Source organism: Entelurus aequoreus, linkage group LG19 (assembly GCF_033978785.1).
Source record: "Entelurus aequoreus isolate RoL-2023_Sb linkage group LG19, RoL_Eaeq_v1.1, whole genome shotgun sequence".
In the NCBI taxonomy this organism is placed as follows: domain Eukaryota; kingdom Metazoa; phylum Chordata; class Actinopteri; order Syngnathiformes; family Syngnathidae; genus Entelurus; species Entelurus aequoreus.
The window spans coordinates 36854423-36872830 of NC_084749.1; the positions used below are offsets into that span (position 1 = coordinate 36854423).

Below are 18408 nucleotides of genomic sequence, written 5' to 3' on the forward strand. Positions count from 1 at the left end.
TGAGGTGGGATAGGTAGGAGGTTGCGGGGGGGCGGAAGAGTTAGTGCTGCAAGGGGTTCTGGGTATTTGTTCTGTTGTGTTTATGTTGTGTTACGGTGCGAATGTTCTCCCGAAATGTGTTTTGTCGTTCTTGTTTGGTGTGGGTTCACAGTGTGGCGCATATTTGTAATAGTGTTAAAGTTGTTTATAAGGCCACCCTCAGTGTGACCTGTATGGCTGTTGATCAAGTATGCCTTGCATTCACTTGTGAGCGTGTCAAAAGCCGTAGATATTATGTGACTGGCAGTGCCTTTAAGGTTTATTGGCGCCCTGTACTTCTCCCTACGTCCGTGTACACAGCGGCGTTTTAAAAAGTCATACATTTTACTTTTTGAAAGCGATACCGATCATTTTGAAAGCGATACAGATAATTTCCGATATTACATTTTAAAACATTTATCGGCCGATAATATCGGACTGCCGATATTATCGGACATCTCTAGTTTATACTATAGGTATTGTATTTATTACGCAACAGCTGTTTGATTACGAGCATTTTAGTTGTAGTTTTCATTTCCACATTTGGAGGAGTTTAAATTACTAATGCTAACGAGTAAATGGCATATACAATCTAAATCACTATCGTACTGGCGCATTTTGAAAAGTGCCGCGTTACTTTTGAGCACTTTCTCGCAGGCATGCTTGCTTTGTTGGCATGGAAAATAGCACCATTGCCCATACACCCGTTTACCTGCCAAGGGTGACAAGAACTAAATCATCCAGACTAGAGATAAATTGTATTATTATGTTTATCTTACCTAAAAATAAATATATTTATTAATAAAATAAAAAAAACTAAATACATTTTTACTATATTTTGCTAAAAACATCAAAATTAATTGTATTTTTATATGTATTTTTTCTGACTCCTTATTACATACAGCCATAGAATTATACATTAAAATAAACATATTTGAAATAATTAATTTTAAATGATCATAATAATTCATTTAAAATGACCATATTTAATTATTAAAATAATTGCTTGTTTATCAACAACTTTAGCATTTTATTCATTACATTTTGAAGCTCTCAGAAGCCAAGTTATGTTATATTCCTTAAGATTTATTTATGCAAGTTTGAAGTATCAATTATCTAAACACAGTTTTGTTTGCATATGTTCAGGATGTAGATATATATATATATGAAATACTTGACTTGGTGAATTCTAGCTGGAAATATACTCCTCCCCTATTAACCACGCCCCCAACCACGCCCCCGCCCCCCCACCGACCACGCCCCTCACACCCCACCCCGCCCCCCCACCTCCCGAAATCAGAGGTCTCAAGGTTGGCAAGTATGGAGACAAGAGAATTAATGATGGTTATGGTTTGAAGTAACACCAAACAATTGCGCCAGGTATTTGATGAGAACGAGTTTTTATTTATAGGCTGTTGAGTTTTGTTTTTAAAAAGGTTTCTGTCATGTATCGGTTACTCGGGTCACAGGACAATACCGGAACCATTGTAAGGGGAACTTAAGGGCGGGGGACACAGGATATAACCAAAAATAAACAAAAGTTGAGTGCCCTTAAGAAAAGGCAATGAAAGTTAGGGAAGGCTATGCAGAACAAAACTAAAACTGAACTGGCTACAAAGTAAACAAATACAGAATGCTGGACGACAGCAAAGACTTACTGTGCCCACAATGTACATCCGAACATGACATGACAATCAACAATGTCCCCACTAAGAAGGATAAAAACAACCGAAATATTCTTGATTGCTAAAACAAAGTAGATGCCGGAAATATCGCTCAAATGAAGACATGAAACGGCTAGAGGAAAACACCAAAAAAAGAGAAAAAGCCACCAAAATAGGAGCGCAAGACAAGAACTAACACCTGACACACAGGAAAACAGCAAAAAACTCAAAATAAGTCACGGCGTGATGTGACAGGTGGTGGCAGTACACCTACTTTGAGACAAGCTATAGTGATGCATGGTTGGTTATGCTTTAAAGTCGACTTATTACTGTCAACTGAGTTTAATTTTTTAATGATTTCTGCTGGTGGTGTGCCTCCGGATTTTTTCAACGCAAAAAATGTGCCTTGGCTCAAAAAAGGTTGAAAAACACTGGTCTAGAGTACATTTATTAATAATGACATTTTTTTATATCCGTGATTAATTGCAATTCATTTTGAGTTAACTATGAACAACATGGAATTAATGGCGATTCAACATTTTAATCGTTTGACATCCCAAGCTATTCACCTTTTATTTACGTTCTATTGACCATATTTTACCTTCTATATAACTTTTATTATATTTTGCCTTCTATTTACCGTATTTTACAGACTATAACCCTGCGGCTTATACAAAGGTGCGGCTAATTTATGGGTTTTTCTTTGCTAATGGCTTAATAATGGAATGGATTAAGTAAATAAATCTAACAACGTACTAAATTAGCCAATAAACTGTTCAAACTTAAAGTGTTTACAAAGTACAAGGAAGAAGAATCCTGATAAACATCTTGAACCTTATTAAAAATGATAGAATCTTATTCATCTCATAAAGGACGAATAAAGACATCAATGACTTTTCTGTTTTATTGGATCAGCGTTTTACTGCTGTGTTACAGGCACTGTTTAGAAACATTTAAGGTATGTAAACACATTTTTTAATGTAAATACCTAATTTCACAATGTACCGGTATATAGCAGCGGCTTATAGTCCAGTTCAGCTAATATATGAATTTTTTTTTTCCTTCAAAAATTTTGCTTATATATAGTCTGGAAAATACAGTAACTTGTTTTCCTTTTTTTTTTTAAATGCTTTCTGGATTTTATAAACTTTTATTAGTTACACTCATTAAACAATTCATTGAAGGAACAGAATATATATATATATATATATATATATATATATATATATATATATATATATATATATATATATATATATATATATATATATATATATATATATATATATATATATATATATATATATATCTACAGTGGGGCAAAAAAGTATTTAGTCAGCCACCCATTGATTGTCAATGGGTGGCTGACTAAATACTTTTTTGCCCCACTGTATATATATATATATACTGTGTGTATATATATATATATATATATATATATATATATATATATATATATATATATATATATATATATATATATATATATATATATATATATATATATATATATATATATATATATATATATATATATATATATATATATATATATATATATACTATTATATTATATCTATATATTTTTTTCTATTCGTTTTAATCGAATAATCGTTGCAGCCCTAGTGTATAATAACACATTAATAATCACTTAACGGTGGTCGATAGAGGCAAATGCGCAACAACGTCCAAATGTTCCAAACACAGAAATGATCTAAAACCGAAACAAATGCAATGGAAAATGCTGGAAATTAAAAAAAAAAAGATTTTACAGAAATGCTGCAAGATAAGAAAAAATGCTGCAAGATAAGAAAATACTGTAAAACTCCAAAACAACTGCATTAGAGAAATGCTGCAAGTTCACAGGACAAAACCAAAGACACGAATAGGTTGACCTGATCAAAAAGTAAATTTTTCTTTGTTTTTGCTGAACACTTGCTCTAATTACCGGCAACATTAAATCCGTATCTATATAATATTGTTAGTGTTCACCAACGACAGAAGACATAATGTAGCTTTTCGTTCCGCCCCTTCAAAAGTCAGCCAACTTTCTTCCGGGTGAATATTATTAATCATACCTTTGGTTTAGCTTGACCGAGTTATGCCGTTTAAAAGTTCTTACACAGTGTGAAGTCGGCACTTTTGATGCGGTTGTGGAGGGAATTCGCAGAATGACTAATTGCGTCATTAAAACGAGAATATTCTTTTTAAATTGGTTGGACATAAATGTATAATTTCAAGACTCATGTATAATATCAGACATATGTTGTGTTCCCATCCCTGACTTTATTTGACTGCATTTGTTTATAACATTATACGGTGACTGATGTTACAGTAGGGTGGTGTATTGTTAAATTAATCACCATAGCAAGTTAATGGGACATCCCGGGTGTGTTTCATCCTAATGCTGTATTGCATCAGCTGTCAACAAGTCATTTACATCCCCTCGCATGAGATTATTTGCTCTGAAAGATTTTGCCTGCAATGGTTGTCATTTACTAGCCACATGTGCCTGGTCTCATCGAGTCTCTATCAGTTAATCACTGCATTACCTTTAAACACTGGGAATTTGGCAGGCATCATTCATTTTTTTGCCTTTTTAACTTTTTCTGCGAGCAGACCAGTCATGCACTCATGCTGTCATGCAATTTTACTTTGCACAGTTGCAGTTACAGAAGACCCAGTATTTGCAACTAGGGCAGAATCGTGGACAGTACTATGGAGGCTCACTGCCCAATGTCAATCAGATTGGAAATGGCAACATTGACCTGCCTTTTCAGGTGAGCCCTCAGCCTTTTCTCGGCTGGTTTGTTTTTGTCCAAAGAAGCAAAAATAATACAATGTATTAGATTGGCATCAATACTGTAATTTAGAATCAGTTAAGTCTTATGGTAGATTGGACTTTGATATTAGGTAGTACATGTTTTAGAAATGCAAATTAGTTACTAAGGTGGACTCAATAGTGCAAGATGTGCATCAGTGCAGTGGAATTTGGCTGCAAAATAAATCAAAATGTCATTGCTTGTCATGGCTTTCCATTCTAAGATACATTTGCCAGCTCAAGCATCAGTATGGGGGGGCCCCATGGCTTGACTCATTTTGAAATGAACACATTTACACCATTAATCCTGAGACCTTTATGGTACGAGCTTGTTGTTGTGTGAGCAAGCTGTTTTTACTGCCCTCGGTGACCTATCAGTATGTTCCTCTAGAATTCAGTGCTGGACACCAGTCGCACAACCAGGCACCATGGTTTGGTGGACCGCGTCTACCGCGACAGGAACCGCATCACATCCCCCCACCGGCGACCTCTGTCAGTTGACAAACATGGACGCCAGATATCCTTTTTGAAATGCACCCCAAAGAGGATAGTGTAGAGGGTTTATTAGGAGTTTGGACTGTTTAGGTATTTATTAGGGGTGTAACGGTACGTGTATTTGTATTGAACCGTTTCGGTACGGGGGTTTCGGTTCGGTTTGGTCGTTTACCGAATGAGTTTCCACACGAACATATTAAGTAGCCGCCTAAGCTAAAGTCTTAAGAAGCTGCTCTGCTTCATTCTGCCTCTGTCTCTGTCAGTACTCTACACAGCACCTAGCATTGTCCCACCCACACAACCATCTGATTGGTTACACACAGAGCGGTAACAGCCAATCAGCAGTGCGTATTCAGAGCGGTAACAGCCAATAAGCAGTGCGTATTCAGAGCGCATGTAGTCAGTGCTCAAGCGTCGTGATGAGCTGGTAGGTGTTTAGCAGGTAAGCATCAGGCAGCGGACTCTCCCCAAATTATAATAAACACCTCCCAGTCAACTACTAGTAACATCACTATGAGCCCGTTGACGTTCTAGAAACATAAACAGCAGCTCAGCTCGCTCGCAGTCCTGGCTTGAGGTGAAGGCTAATTAGCTTTTAGCGTACCGTTAGCTCATTTTGCGGTGTGTGTGTGTTACGGACAGCAAAGCCCTGTCTGTCTGTTATTTCACTTTTACCTTTTTCTGTTGATTGAGCTGTGTTGAAGCAGCAGAAAAGGACATTGTGTTAAATGAGGAGTTTCTGTCTCTGATAGTTGATATAATAATGTAACTGCATCATTAAGCCTACATGAACTCCATGGTGTTCAGGGATGAATAGTCTCTCCTATTGCTATTGTACTATTTTTTCAGCTATAGTTACATTTATCATTAGTAATGGAGCAGCCTAGTTTTGAATGGCAGGGTCCCTGCTATCACATGTTGATAAAAATATAACATTTACATAATAAAAATCAACTGCAGGCTTCCCAAATGCTGTAATAAATTAAGCATGATGAGTTGACTTGAAACTGTTTATGGTTGCACTTTTTATATGTAGAAGAAAAGTTGTGTCATTTTATTTAATCTGAGCAACAACTTGAGGCAGTTTAAAGGCCTACTGAAACCCACTACTACCGACCACGCAGTCTGATAATTTATATATCAATGATGAAATCTTAACATTATAACACATGCCAATACGGCCTGGTTAACTTATAAAGTGACATTTTAAATTTTCCGCTAAACTTCCGGTTCGAAACGCCTCTGAGGATGACGTATGCGCGTGACGTAGACCGGCGAACACGGGTATGCCTTCCACATTGAAGCCAATACGAAAAAGCTCTGTTTTCATTTCATAATTCCACAGTATTCTGGACATCTGTGTTCGTGAATCTGTTGCAATCATGTTCATTGCATTATGGAGAAGGAAGCTGAGCAAGCAAAAAAGAAAGTTGTCGGTGCGAAATGGACGTATTTTTCGAACGTAGTCAGCAACAACAGTACACAGCCGGCGCTTCTTTGTTTACATTCCCGAAAGATGCAGTCAAGATGGAAGAACTCGGATAACAGAGACTCTAACCAGGAGGACTTTTGACTTCGATACACAGACGCCTGTAGAGAACTGGGACAACACAGACTCTTACCAGGATTACTTTGATTTGGATGACAAAGACGCAGACGTGCTACTGTGAGTATGCAGCTTTGGCTTCTAAACATTTGATCGCTTGACCGTATGTGCGCAACTTTTTTTTGCGTATGTACGTAACTTTTTAAAAATATATAAGCTTTATGAACCTTGGGTTAGGTGAACGGTCTTTTGGGCTGAGTGATTGTGTGTGTTGATCAGGTGTTTGAATTGTATTGGTGTGTTCTATGGAGCTAGGAGCTAGCATAGGAGCTAGGAGCTAGCATAACAAACACGCAGGTGTTTTTATGCAGGATTAATTTGTGGCATATTAAATATAAGCCTGGTTGTGTTGTGGCTAATAGAGTATATATATGTCTTGTGTTTATTTACTGTTGTAGTCATTCCCAGCTGAATATCAGGTCACCCCCGGCTCTCACAGCATCTTCCCTATCTGAATAGCTTCAACTCCCCACTAGTCCTTCACTTGCACTTTACTCATCCACAAATCTTTCATCCTCGCTCAAATTAATGGGGAAATTGTCGCTTTCTCGGTCCGAATCTCTCTCACTTCATGCGGCCATCATTGTAAACAATAGGGAACTTTGCGTATATGTTCAACTGACTACGTCACGCTACTTCCGGTAGGGGCAAGCCTTTTTTTTATCAGATACCAAAAGTTGCAATCTTTATCGTCGTTGTTCTATACTAAATCCTTTCAGCAAAAATATGGCAATATCGCGAAATGATCAAGTATGACACATAGAATGGATCTGCTATTCCCGTTTAAATAAACAAAAATCATTTCAGTAGGCCTTTAAAGGCCTACTGAAATGAATTGTTTTTATTTAAACGGGAATAGCAGATCCATTCTGTGTCATACTTGATCATTTCGCGATATTGCCATATTTTTGCTGAAAGGATTTAGTAGAGAAAATCGACGATAAAGTTCGCAACTTTTGCTCGCTGATAAAAAAAGCCTTGCCTGTACCGGAAGTAGCGTGACGTCACAGGAGCTAGTATTCCTCACAATTCCCCGTTGTTTACAATGGAGCGAGAGATTCGGAGCGACAAAGCGACGATTACCCCATTAATTTGAGCGAGGATGAAAGATTTGTAGATGAGGAACGTTACAGTGAATGACTAGAGAGGCAGTGATGGACGTATCTTTTTTCGCTCTGACCGTAACTTAGGTACAAGCTGGCTCATTGGATTCCACACTCTCTCCTTTTTCTATTGTGGATCACGGATTTGTATTTTAAACCACCTCGGATACTATATCCTCTTGAAAATGAGAGTTGAGCATGCGAAATGGACATTTAAAGTGACTTTTATCTCCACGACAATACATCGGTGACACACTTAGCTACTGAGCTAACGTGATAGCATCGTTCTCAAATGAAGATAGAAACAAAATAAATAAACCCCTGACTGGAAGGATAGACAGAAGATCAACAATACTATTAAACCATGTACATGTAACTACACTATTAAAAATTCTCAGCCTGGTAAGGCTTAACAATGCTGTTGCTAACGACGCTAAGGCTAATTTAGCAACTTAGCAACCGGACCTCACAGAACTATGATAAAAACATTAGCGCTCCACCTACGCCAGCCAGCCCTCATCTTCCCATCAACAGCCGTGCTCACCTGCGTTCCAGCGATCGACGGCGCGACGAAGGACTTCATCCGTGGGTTTGGCGGCAAGCATCGGCTAGGCGTAGTAAGTAGTCCTTGTTGTGTTGCTGTAAGTATTGTACTTAGCCGCTAATACACCGATCGATCCCACCTACAACGTTGTTCTTTGCAGCCTCCATTGTTCATTAAACAAATTGCAAAAGATTCACCGACACAAATGTCCAGAATACTGTGGAATTTTGTCGAAGAAAACAAGAGGTTTTTATATCGGGTCGATGGGGTACAACCACTTCCGTGGATTTTGTGAGGTCACGCGCATAAATCATATCCAAAGGAGTTTTTCAACCGGAAGTGTGGCGGGAATTTTAAAATTGCACTTTATAAGTTAACCCGGCCGTATTGGCATGTGTTGCAATGTTAAGATTTCATCATTGATATATAAACTATCAGACTGCGTGGTCGGTAGTAGTGGGTTTCAGTAGGCCTTTAATGTTGATTAACGTGGGCAGAATTATTATAGTGTTCCCAATGTTAAAAGGATAAAGCCATTGTTTACAAATTTGGTACATAAATAACCAAAACATTTATATTTTGTTGTTTTCTTACTGTACCGAAAATGAACCGAACCGTGACCTCTAAACCGAGGTACCTACCGAACCAAAAGTTTTGTGTACCGTTACACCCCTGGTATTTATATAGAGAAAACCTTCAATGGATGTGGGGTGTGGATATTTCAGTACGTATGTATTATCATTATCATCATTGTTGGGTCTCTTAAGTGTTGACAGTTTGTCGAGCAGGTGTGTTGAAACCGAAAAATGCATTTTATCAAATCCACATTTATAATCCATCACTTTTGTTGATTTTTCATGGACATTTTTTCCCCCAATTCTTAGGACAATCTGTCATGTAGTGTCATGTTATTGCCAATTTAAGGTAGGATCCCTTTGCATTATCCCTATAAAGTTAAGAACCGAAATGCCCAGTAGGCAGTGAGCTGTTAATAGAAATTAGAGAGCACTCAGAGTGACCAAATTTGACCATACATCTTTACACACATTGTTCAAACCAGTAGGATTTGATCAAACTAAATACCTCCCTCACTGGCGGTGCAATGAAAAATAGCACAAGTAGCAACACAATGAAACTACCACAGAGACTATACAGATATAAAAATTAACACTATTGTTTTTCATATGTATTACCGGTACTACTAATTAATAAGCCGCAAAGCACGCTGGGAATCCCATGTGCACACTTTCCCAGGAGGGAGTTAACCACTCCTGCCTTGCGGGATATGGATTTAGTATAAAATATATAAATTAGGGCTGGGCGATTAATCTAAAAATAATCCAAACCGGATTTAGTATAAAATATATAAATTAGGGCTGGGCGATTAATCTAAAAATAATCCAAACCGGCGGAAAACCTATTTTGATTTTTCCCTCTTTGTAATTTTATCTTTACTTGTACACCATTCCCTTAAAAAGCCAGGTGTCGCAAAGTGTGAAGGTTTGCCAAAAACCCAGCAGAAGAAGTAGCAGCCAAGTAACAATGTTCTATCCAGTCCGCTACACAGAGGCGTCATGGAGGAAAAACCGTGCCAACAATACAATGTGAGCACCTTGTACCCTAATCAAATTCCGTGTCGAACACACTTCGGCTACAATAAGGACGGTCTCGACCAAAAAGTAGTAGTTCAGTGCATCAAAGGGGTCATATTATGATTTTTTTTTCTACATTTAGAACACTTCCTTGTGGCCTACTTTGGGAAACATTTTGCATAGATTTTGTTCTACAGAACATCTTCAAGCCGCTTTCTGACTCTTTAAAATGCGTCGTTTTGTGGACAGTCTTATTTACGTGCCAAAGACCTCCTCCAGGCCAAGCCCCCTTCGACCATGTCACCACCCTGTCAGCCTTATTGACTACAACTGATTAAAAATGGCGGACTTGTGCAAATTTCTTTGGGTCAACCTCTACCATATGTGGAGATATCGTAATAAGGTAAAATACTAGGGGTGTGGGAAAAAATCGTATCAGTATCGATTCTCATTTTTCAAAAATGTGTTTTCTTTTCTTTTTTCTTTTTTCTTTAATTTTTTTATTAATCAATCCAACGAAACAATACACAGCAATACCATAACAATGCAATCCAATTCCAAAACCAAACCCGACCCAGCAACACTCAGAACTGCAATAAACAGAGCAAGCAATTGAGAGGAGACACAAACACGACACAGAACAATCCAAAAGTAGTGAAACAAAAATTTATATTATCAACAACAGTATCAATATTAGTTACAATTTCAACATAGCAGTGATTAAAAATCCCTCATTGACATTATCATTAGACATTTATAAAAAAAAAAAAAAAAAAAAAAAAAAGAACAATAGTGTCACAGTGGCTTACACTTGCATCGCATCTCATAAGCTTGACAACACATTGTGTCAAATATTTTCACAAAGATAAAATAAGTCATACTTTTGGTTCATTTAATAGTTAAAACAAATTTACATTATTGCAATCAGTTGATAAAACATTGTCCTTTACAATTATAAAAGCTTTTTGCAAAAATCTACTACTCTGCTTGCATGTCAGCAGACTGTGGTAGATCCTGCTGAAATCCTATGTATTGAATGAATAGAGAATTGTTTTGAATCGGAAAAATATCGTTTTTGAATCGAGAATCGCATTGAATCGAAAAAATAGATTTATAATCGAATCGTGACCCCAAGAATCGATATTGAATCGAACCGTGACCCCAAGAATCGATATTGAATCAAATCGTGGGACACTCAAAGATTCGCAGCCCTACAAAATACGTCACTTAAGTATCATATTCCCAATGGCTTGTTGGGAGCAAGTGTGGAAGAAGTCAAAAATGTTTTATAAATTTCTCTGTCATGCCTCCATGGTCTGAATTCACATTCCCGGGACATGGAGATTCTAAGTGAAAAGTTGGTATTGCGTGTCGGTCTCCTATAACTGAAATTGAGGTAAAAGGTTCAATTAATCGTGATTTAGATTTTTGCCATTAACACCTAGCTCTAGTGTAGATCAGAGTGATATAAATCATTTTTATGAGCGTCTCAATTTTTTGTTTTTTTGCCGTGTGCGGATGAGAACCTAACTCTCTCTGTATTCTTTTCACTGCATAAATACGAAGCATTACACTTGTATTATTCTTCTACTTTGAACAATACAGAGACGCTGACTCAAGCCTTATTCGTTGCTGAAGCCACACCTGTATGGAATTCTGTTATTGGTTAGCACTGTTCCCTTTAATGAGCCAAGAGGCATTAAATTAAGCTCTGGCCAATTTTTCATCCCTTCTTTATTAGCCCTAACTCGATTCACATTGACAGCTGCCCCTACAGCTCAGTTTACCTCTCCCCGCCACCGGACACAAGCTGGAGAAGGTAGGCTGTCTACCCTTTGCCATTTTCCAGAATCAAACTTAAGAAAAACACATCTTGCTTCAATTAAATTACATGAAACTCAGCTGTGCACAATATTTGTTATGGGCAAATTGTATTTGCAACAGAATAATTGTTCTAATAGCGATAATCTTGAAAATTCTGTACACTATGCTGCCATGTGGGATTTAATAGCCACTCATATAGGTGACGTCTCATCTCTCATACAGGACAAATTCAGATTCTGCCTTACACCAGAGCGCCATGAATCCTAAACCCCAAGAGGTGTTTGCTGGTGGATCACAGGAGTTTCAGCCTAAGCGAGGTAACAAAAGATGCACTCAGAGCGATTACTTTTATTAATTAAGGCCCGATGTTGTCATCACGGCATGATATGGTGTACGGCAGAGCTATTCAAATTCAGTCCAAAACTTGGGAGCCAATAATTTTTGCAGCAAATTCCTAAAAACACTGCGGTGCTCCTGTTCCATAGAGGAACTTGGACCACTGTAAACGTATTGGCAGAACCTTGCATTGACATTTTAACCTTGCTAGCAATAATAAAACACAAATTGTGATCAACATAACTGAGGCGCTCCTCAAGACACCCTTTTTAAGTCCTTTCCTGTTTGGCAATTACACATTTTTTGTGGTGTAATTTATGTAACTAAAGTGTTGCTGTTTTTGTTTACTTCAGATGCAGTCAGTAGTCATTTGTTCAACTTCTTTAGTTATACTAGTTGTGTCGTGTGTGTGACAATCATTGGTACCGGTACTTTAACTTTTTAATTTTATTTAAGGTTCCATTTGAGGTCCTTTTATGTTTCATCATTTGGGCTATCTAACTGGTGGCCCGTGAGTTCAGTTTGAAGAAAAAAAAAAAAGTCACATTTTATTTTTGCTGCAGATTCTTAAAACCACTCAGGTGCCATAGAGATGATCTTTGACTAGCTTTTTTTGCATAACATCCCTAAAACAGGACAGCGCTCCTGTAACTCTTAACTGAATAAATCAATCAAATGTCCACTGTAAAGGACGCTGGTTCACCTGAATATACAAAATAGGACTGACAGTGAAGGGAGAAGTCCGTCACCCGGGCGTTAGCTTTCTGGTAATGTGGTCCCCAAAACAATTTAGTTGAATATCCCTGGTGTACAAAGTAGATCGCCACCTCATTGCAGTTTGGCATTTGCACCCCTTGTATATTCACAATTTATTTTTTCTGCTTTAAGTTTTTTTTTTTATGGTAACTCAAATAGAAAGTGGATTACTCCAGCTGTGAATCCGACAGAGGGCGCTGTCTCACAAGTTAATTCAGTCAAAATGTTCTGGCAAGATGTGATGTTTAGCTGCATGTTTTGTAAGTACAATACTGTTGGCCTGTAATTGTCTCGATGTGTAAAACTACATTTAAAACGTGTTATAGGGTTTAACGCAGTGATTTCCAACAACTGTGTCGCGGCATATTAGTGTGCTGCGGGAAATTATCCAGTTTCACTCACTTTGTTCATATATCTATGCCAGCGACATATAGCGATAGAACAATTAATTTCTCTTCCATTAGACGGCGGAATTTATATAATTAACCTGTGTAGCCACTTGTTGCATTGAGACATTTTTGTTTGGACGGGTGACCTTTTCATAATGTAAAATATGTGTCTTGATTCAATAAAGGTTGTGAAACACAGCTTTAGCGTGTAAAAACAAGCATTTTTATGGGTGTCCGTCAGCTACTCGTAGTTTTTCGCCATTCACCCAAGGGCCTTATCACGTGACTTTTGCGAATAGTGGAGATCTACTGTACTCTACTTTAGTTGGTCTCATCATTAGTAAAACTAAATATTTATGCAGATGAAGGCTAAATGTAAAACATTACCAGCAAATTTACAAAAAATGTTTGTCATCACTTCTGAGAATGAAGAGCATAGAAGAAAATGTCATTTCAAACATCAGTATTCAAGGACAACTTTAAAACAAATGTGTATATCAGTGGTGGGGGTTAAACTATGGAATTCTCTTTACAATGAGATAAAAGATTGTAGAAATATATTCCAATTGAAAAAAATATATAAAGACAGAACAATAAGATCATATGGACAGCCGTAAGTGTTTACATTTTGCTTTGTATTTATTATTTTATTTATTTTTTGTCTGGTTTTGTATTTGTTTTGTATAACCCGTGAGGTGTATATTATTTTTTGTTCGGTTTGTACTTCATGAAGTTTTTGCACTTCTTGGGTTTTTTTTTGTGTTTTTTGTTTGTTTTCATTTTATTTGGATGTATTTGGTTGGTTTGTATGCTTGTGAATCTGGGCTATCCATTAACTACTTATTATGTTGAACGGGGCAGGAAATGTAAGATTTTCTTCATCCTGTTCCTTCTCAAGCATAGGTGTGTAAATATGTGTTTAATTGTCTATTGATCAAAAATGCACATCAATGAAGGAGCTAAATGAAAAATAAATGATACAACTTGCTGTTTCTGTATGCTGCTTCTGTACTTAGCTTCCTCCAAGGGAGTGAAATCTCTGAATGGAGCTGACTCAAGGCGATGGAGAGAAGCCGATCAATATTTCACTGATTTTCCACGTTTTGTGTGTGAAGAAGCCCTGATGTTGTGAAACCCAAATTGGTTGGCATCCAGCCAGTCGGCCTGCTGGTCACCTTGCTATTAATAGGCTCCCTGGAATCACAGCACCGTATTCTGCCTGACTTGCTGGGGATATTGATGACTCATTTCCTGCCCTGATGTGAAGCGTTATGTGTTTTGCAACTGTGTCTGGCTGTTTGACTAATTAGTAATACTGCTCACAGTGCCCGGGATGGAGAGCCCGGAGTCGAACGCTGACAAGGAAGCACAGAAACAGCTATGGGATGATGAGAAGGTACTGAGGGAAAAGTGAGGGGGTGTATATTTTTTGTTACTTTAGTGTTAAATATAGACACACTTTAGATGGGAGTCTGAGGTTTGTCTTGTCTGCAGGAGGATTCACCAAACCCCAACCCATGTGATGTACCAGGAATTAAGTGAGTGTCTTTCATACAGTGCATGATCTTCTTGTAAGTGTTGGATTGCTGCTTTCTTACTAATTTCAGAGGACTTTTTCATGACCGATTGAAAAATGTTTTTATTTTCATTGTAGTATATTCCCATCACCAGACCAGGAACTGAACCCATCAGTGCTGCCCGCTGCACACAATACGGGCGGCTCGTTGCCGGATCTTACCAACATACAGTTCCCTCCCCCACTGTCCACTCCACTGGACCCTGAAGACACGGTGTCCTTCCCGTCCCTCGGGTCGTCCAACAGCACAGGCAGCCTGACCACCAACCTCACCCATCTGGGCATTAGCGTGGCCAGCCATGGTAACAACTGCATGCATTTTAATAAGTTTTATTGTGAATATTAAAATAAATATTCAATTCACGGTTAAATTTTAAAGACTTTTGCACCTGATTCAGTTTTTGTAGTACAATATTAAGGAAAAGGTGGAGTTGAAATTATCAGGTTACAACAGAGATAAAAAATCTGCTCTGTACTGGTCACTTAGTCCAGTGAATACCATGAAGCTGATGTGTGTTGTACACTTTAACTTAGTTCTTTTACCCTCAGGGATCCCTACTTCCTCCCAGCCAAACATGACTCTCTCAGAACAGCGCCGTCAGCCTCCTGTGGTGCCACTTACTCTCACCACGGACCTCCACCTTCAGAATTCTACACAGCAGCTGTCACCCACTCTCTCCTCACCTGTCAACATTACACAGGTGACTTTTTTCATGTTTTATCCCTCAGTGCAATTTAAATTTGACTTGGAAAATCCAATATAACAATCACATATTTATACTAGGGTTGTCCTGGTCTGATATTGATATCGGTTTGATATAAAAAAAATAAAATAAACGTATCGTATTGCATCTAAAATCTCTCATGATATGTATCGATATTGTAATCAAGTCATTTACAAAAGGTAAACATGGTAGGCCATCGTACTAGGAGCTGCACAACAGCTAAGCACAGTAGCACACCAACTAGACATATTTAAGTGTCCTTAATTGAACAATATTGCAGTCTAAAACATGACATTTATCAATATAAACAAGTATCATATAATTATAGTTGCATATTATTTACAGGATACCAAGTCTCCAAGGCAGAGGCATATTAAAAAGTTTTCAGTGATAAACGTGTCCTCATCATTCAACTTAGTGCGTCATAATGAATTATTGTGGTCACTTAATGTCACCAAAACCAACTTTGATAAGGTGTCTGCGTTGTCCCCTCTCAAGATTGTTAGTTCTGTACATCTGTTTTAGCACAGAGTTTCCACGGGTCATTAAAAAACATTTAAAGTCATTAAATGGTTTTCGAGAGAATTCAGGCCTTAAATGGCATTAAAAAGCATTATGTATGATGTCCAGAGGCATGTTAAAAAATTCATTCAGTTGAAATTGGTTACAAAAATTACAACAAAACAAACCAAAAGACCCAGTTTTTCCATTTGGGGGAAGAACACACTTCAAGATGTTTAATATTCATTGAAGGGCAATTTTTGCTAACAACGGCGTGGCGAAGTTGGTAGAGTGGCCGTGCCAGCAATCGGCGGGTTGCTGGTTACTGGGGTTCAATCCCCACCTTCTACCATCCTAGTCACGTCCGTTGTGTCCTTGGGCAAGACACTTCACCCTTGCTCCTGATGGCCGCTGGTTAGCGCCTTGCATGGCAGCTCCCGCCATCAGTGTGTGAATGTGTGTGTGAATGGGTGAATGTGGAAATACTGTCAAAGCGCTTTGAGTACCTTGAAGGTAGAAAAGCGCTATACAAGTATAACTCATTTATCATTTATCATTTAAATATTGTGACTCATTTTTATTTTGACAAGTGTTTACTTATTAAGGAAAATTAAATTATTGACTTTTCAATTACAAAAGTAAAAAATATACTACTGTAATAAAAAATATTTATTGCGTTTGAAAGGGTTTCTTGCATTGTTGTTATTATATAATATGAATACATGAGTGCTTAATTTTGCCACAGTTAATGTAAACTTTTCAACCATTCAACATTATTATTGTCAAATGCTTACAATGTTGTCTATACAGACAATTGTATGCTTTTGACTATATATAATAACTGACATGGGCTTTAAAATTGTTTTAGGTTGCATTAAAAAGCATTATATTAGATTTACGGACACCTGCACAAACCCTGTAGCATCTCGCCACGTTTCTCTACTTTTCAAACACTACCTTGTGGTCTACATAACACGTAATGGTGGTTCTTTGGTCAAAATGTTGCATAGATTGTTTTACAAATAATCTTCGAACTGCTTTGTGACCGTCTCTTCAGAATGCGCCATTTTATGGGCTGTCTTATTTACATGGCTCCACTTCGACAGCGTCTTTTCCCCGTCATCTTTGTAGTACTTGTAGCTCTTAGTGCTTTCATAGCAAGTCTACTGACAGATATATGTTAGAACTGTACGCTACTTTATATTAGAAATGGCAACAGCGGAGAATGAATGCCCCAACAACAAGAGGATAGAGGAAAAATAAGTAGCTAATTGACTACAGTGCGGACTACAATGGCGGACGCGCTCAAATCTTCGCGACTTATGCAGATCCCAAATACACATCAGCAGGTATCGATGGGTAAGCAAGGTTAAAATTGCAACACAAAAGGCCAGATAATGTCTCCTAATAGGTGCCATTTGGGGGTCCTTATACACACCCCATAATAATACCCGTATGTTGAAGCACAGTACGTCTACTACTGTAGCCACAATGCTCCGCATTCCATCAAGCGGTGCGGCTTCGTAGCTTACCAAAGTCGTACTAAAACATTTTGACAGATTTTTGAGCGCTATGTGTTATGTTCTATATTCTCAATGAAACATCTAAGTTTTGGTCTTGCTCGCATACGGGTGCTTGCTAGTGTCATTTATTGAACAGGCGTCAGTCAACCTGCAGTCCACACGTATCCTATGAGTGACTGCCATTTACAGGTCACACTTATTATTACATCATGTACCAAATAAAATTGGTTCGAGGTCGGTAGGGAACACCAGAATTAATACGTACATTAGGCGCACCAGGTTCTCAACTGTTGATTTTTGAGAAAGAGAAAGGATTTTAAGTGTGCCTTATAGTCCGAAAAATACAGTACAACTGTAAAACAATACTCTTAAGAAATTGTATTTACAAACACAAAATAAGATTTTCATCCTTTCCATCCATTTTCTACGCTTGTGCCTTTTGGCGTCGTGGGGGGGGTCTGAAGCCTATCCCAGTTGCACTTGTGTCAGAAGGCGGGGTACACCCTGGACAAGTCGCCACCTCATCGCAGGGCCAACACAGATAGACGGACAAGCATTCACACTGACATTTACACACTAGGGCCAATTTAGTGTTGCCAATCAGCCTATCCCCAGGTGCATGTCTTTGGAGGTGGGAAGAAGACGGAGTACCTGGAGAGAACCCACGCAGTCACGGATCCATCGAATACATCAATTTTCTATGGCTTCCCCCACTCTGGAAACATGTATTATCTTGTGAAAATAGAAAATTGAAATTACTAAATTTGGACCTTTAAAGTTGGGGTACCTAAGTTATATTCTTTAACTAAAAAAAAAAAAAAATCATATTAACATCATGCAATATATCGTAACAGTAATCATTTCGGGTAAAATTGTACGTTTGCATGCTGTCTGTGCCTTAAAATTAAGTTTTTTAGTAAATAAAACTGCGGAAG

General features: G+C 37.9%; 1 protein-coding gene across 3 annotated transcripts in view; it reads left to right on the forward strand.

The window, feature by feature from the left end:
• The window catches only part of crtc1b (CREB regulated transcription coactivator 1b), a 50448-nt gene that overhangs the window by 1123 nt on the left and 30917 nt on the right, over positions 1-18408 (forward strand). For all 3 annotated transcript variants that reach the window (XM_062028452.1, XM_062028450.1, XM_062028451.1), the window contains exons 2-9: positions 4346-4462; positions 4895-5020; positions 11601-11662; positions 11890-11984; positions 14474-14544; positions 14643-14686; positions 14803-15026; positions 15274-15425. In XM_062028452.1, the coding sequence (XP_061884436.1) occupies positions 4346-4462; positions 4895-5020; positions 11601-11662; positions 11890-11984; positions 14474-14544; positions 14643-14686; positions 14803-15026; positions 15274-15425 (891 nt within the window). The remainder of the gene's footprint in view (positions 1-4345; positions 4463-4894; positions 5021-11600; positions 11663-11889; positions 11985-14473; positions 14545-14642; positions 14687-14802; positions 15027-15273; positions 15426-18408) is intronic.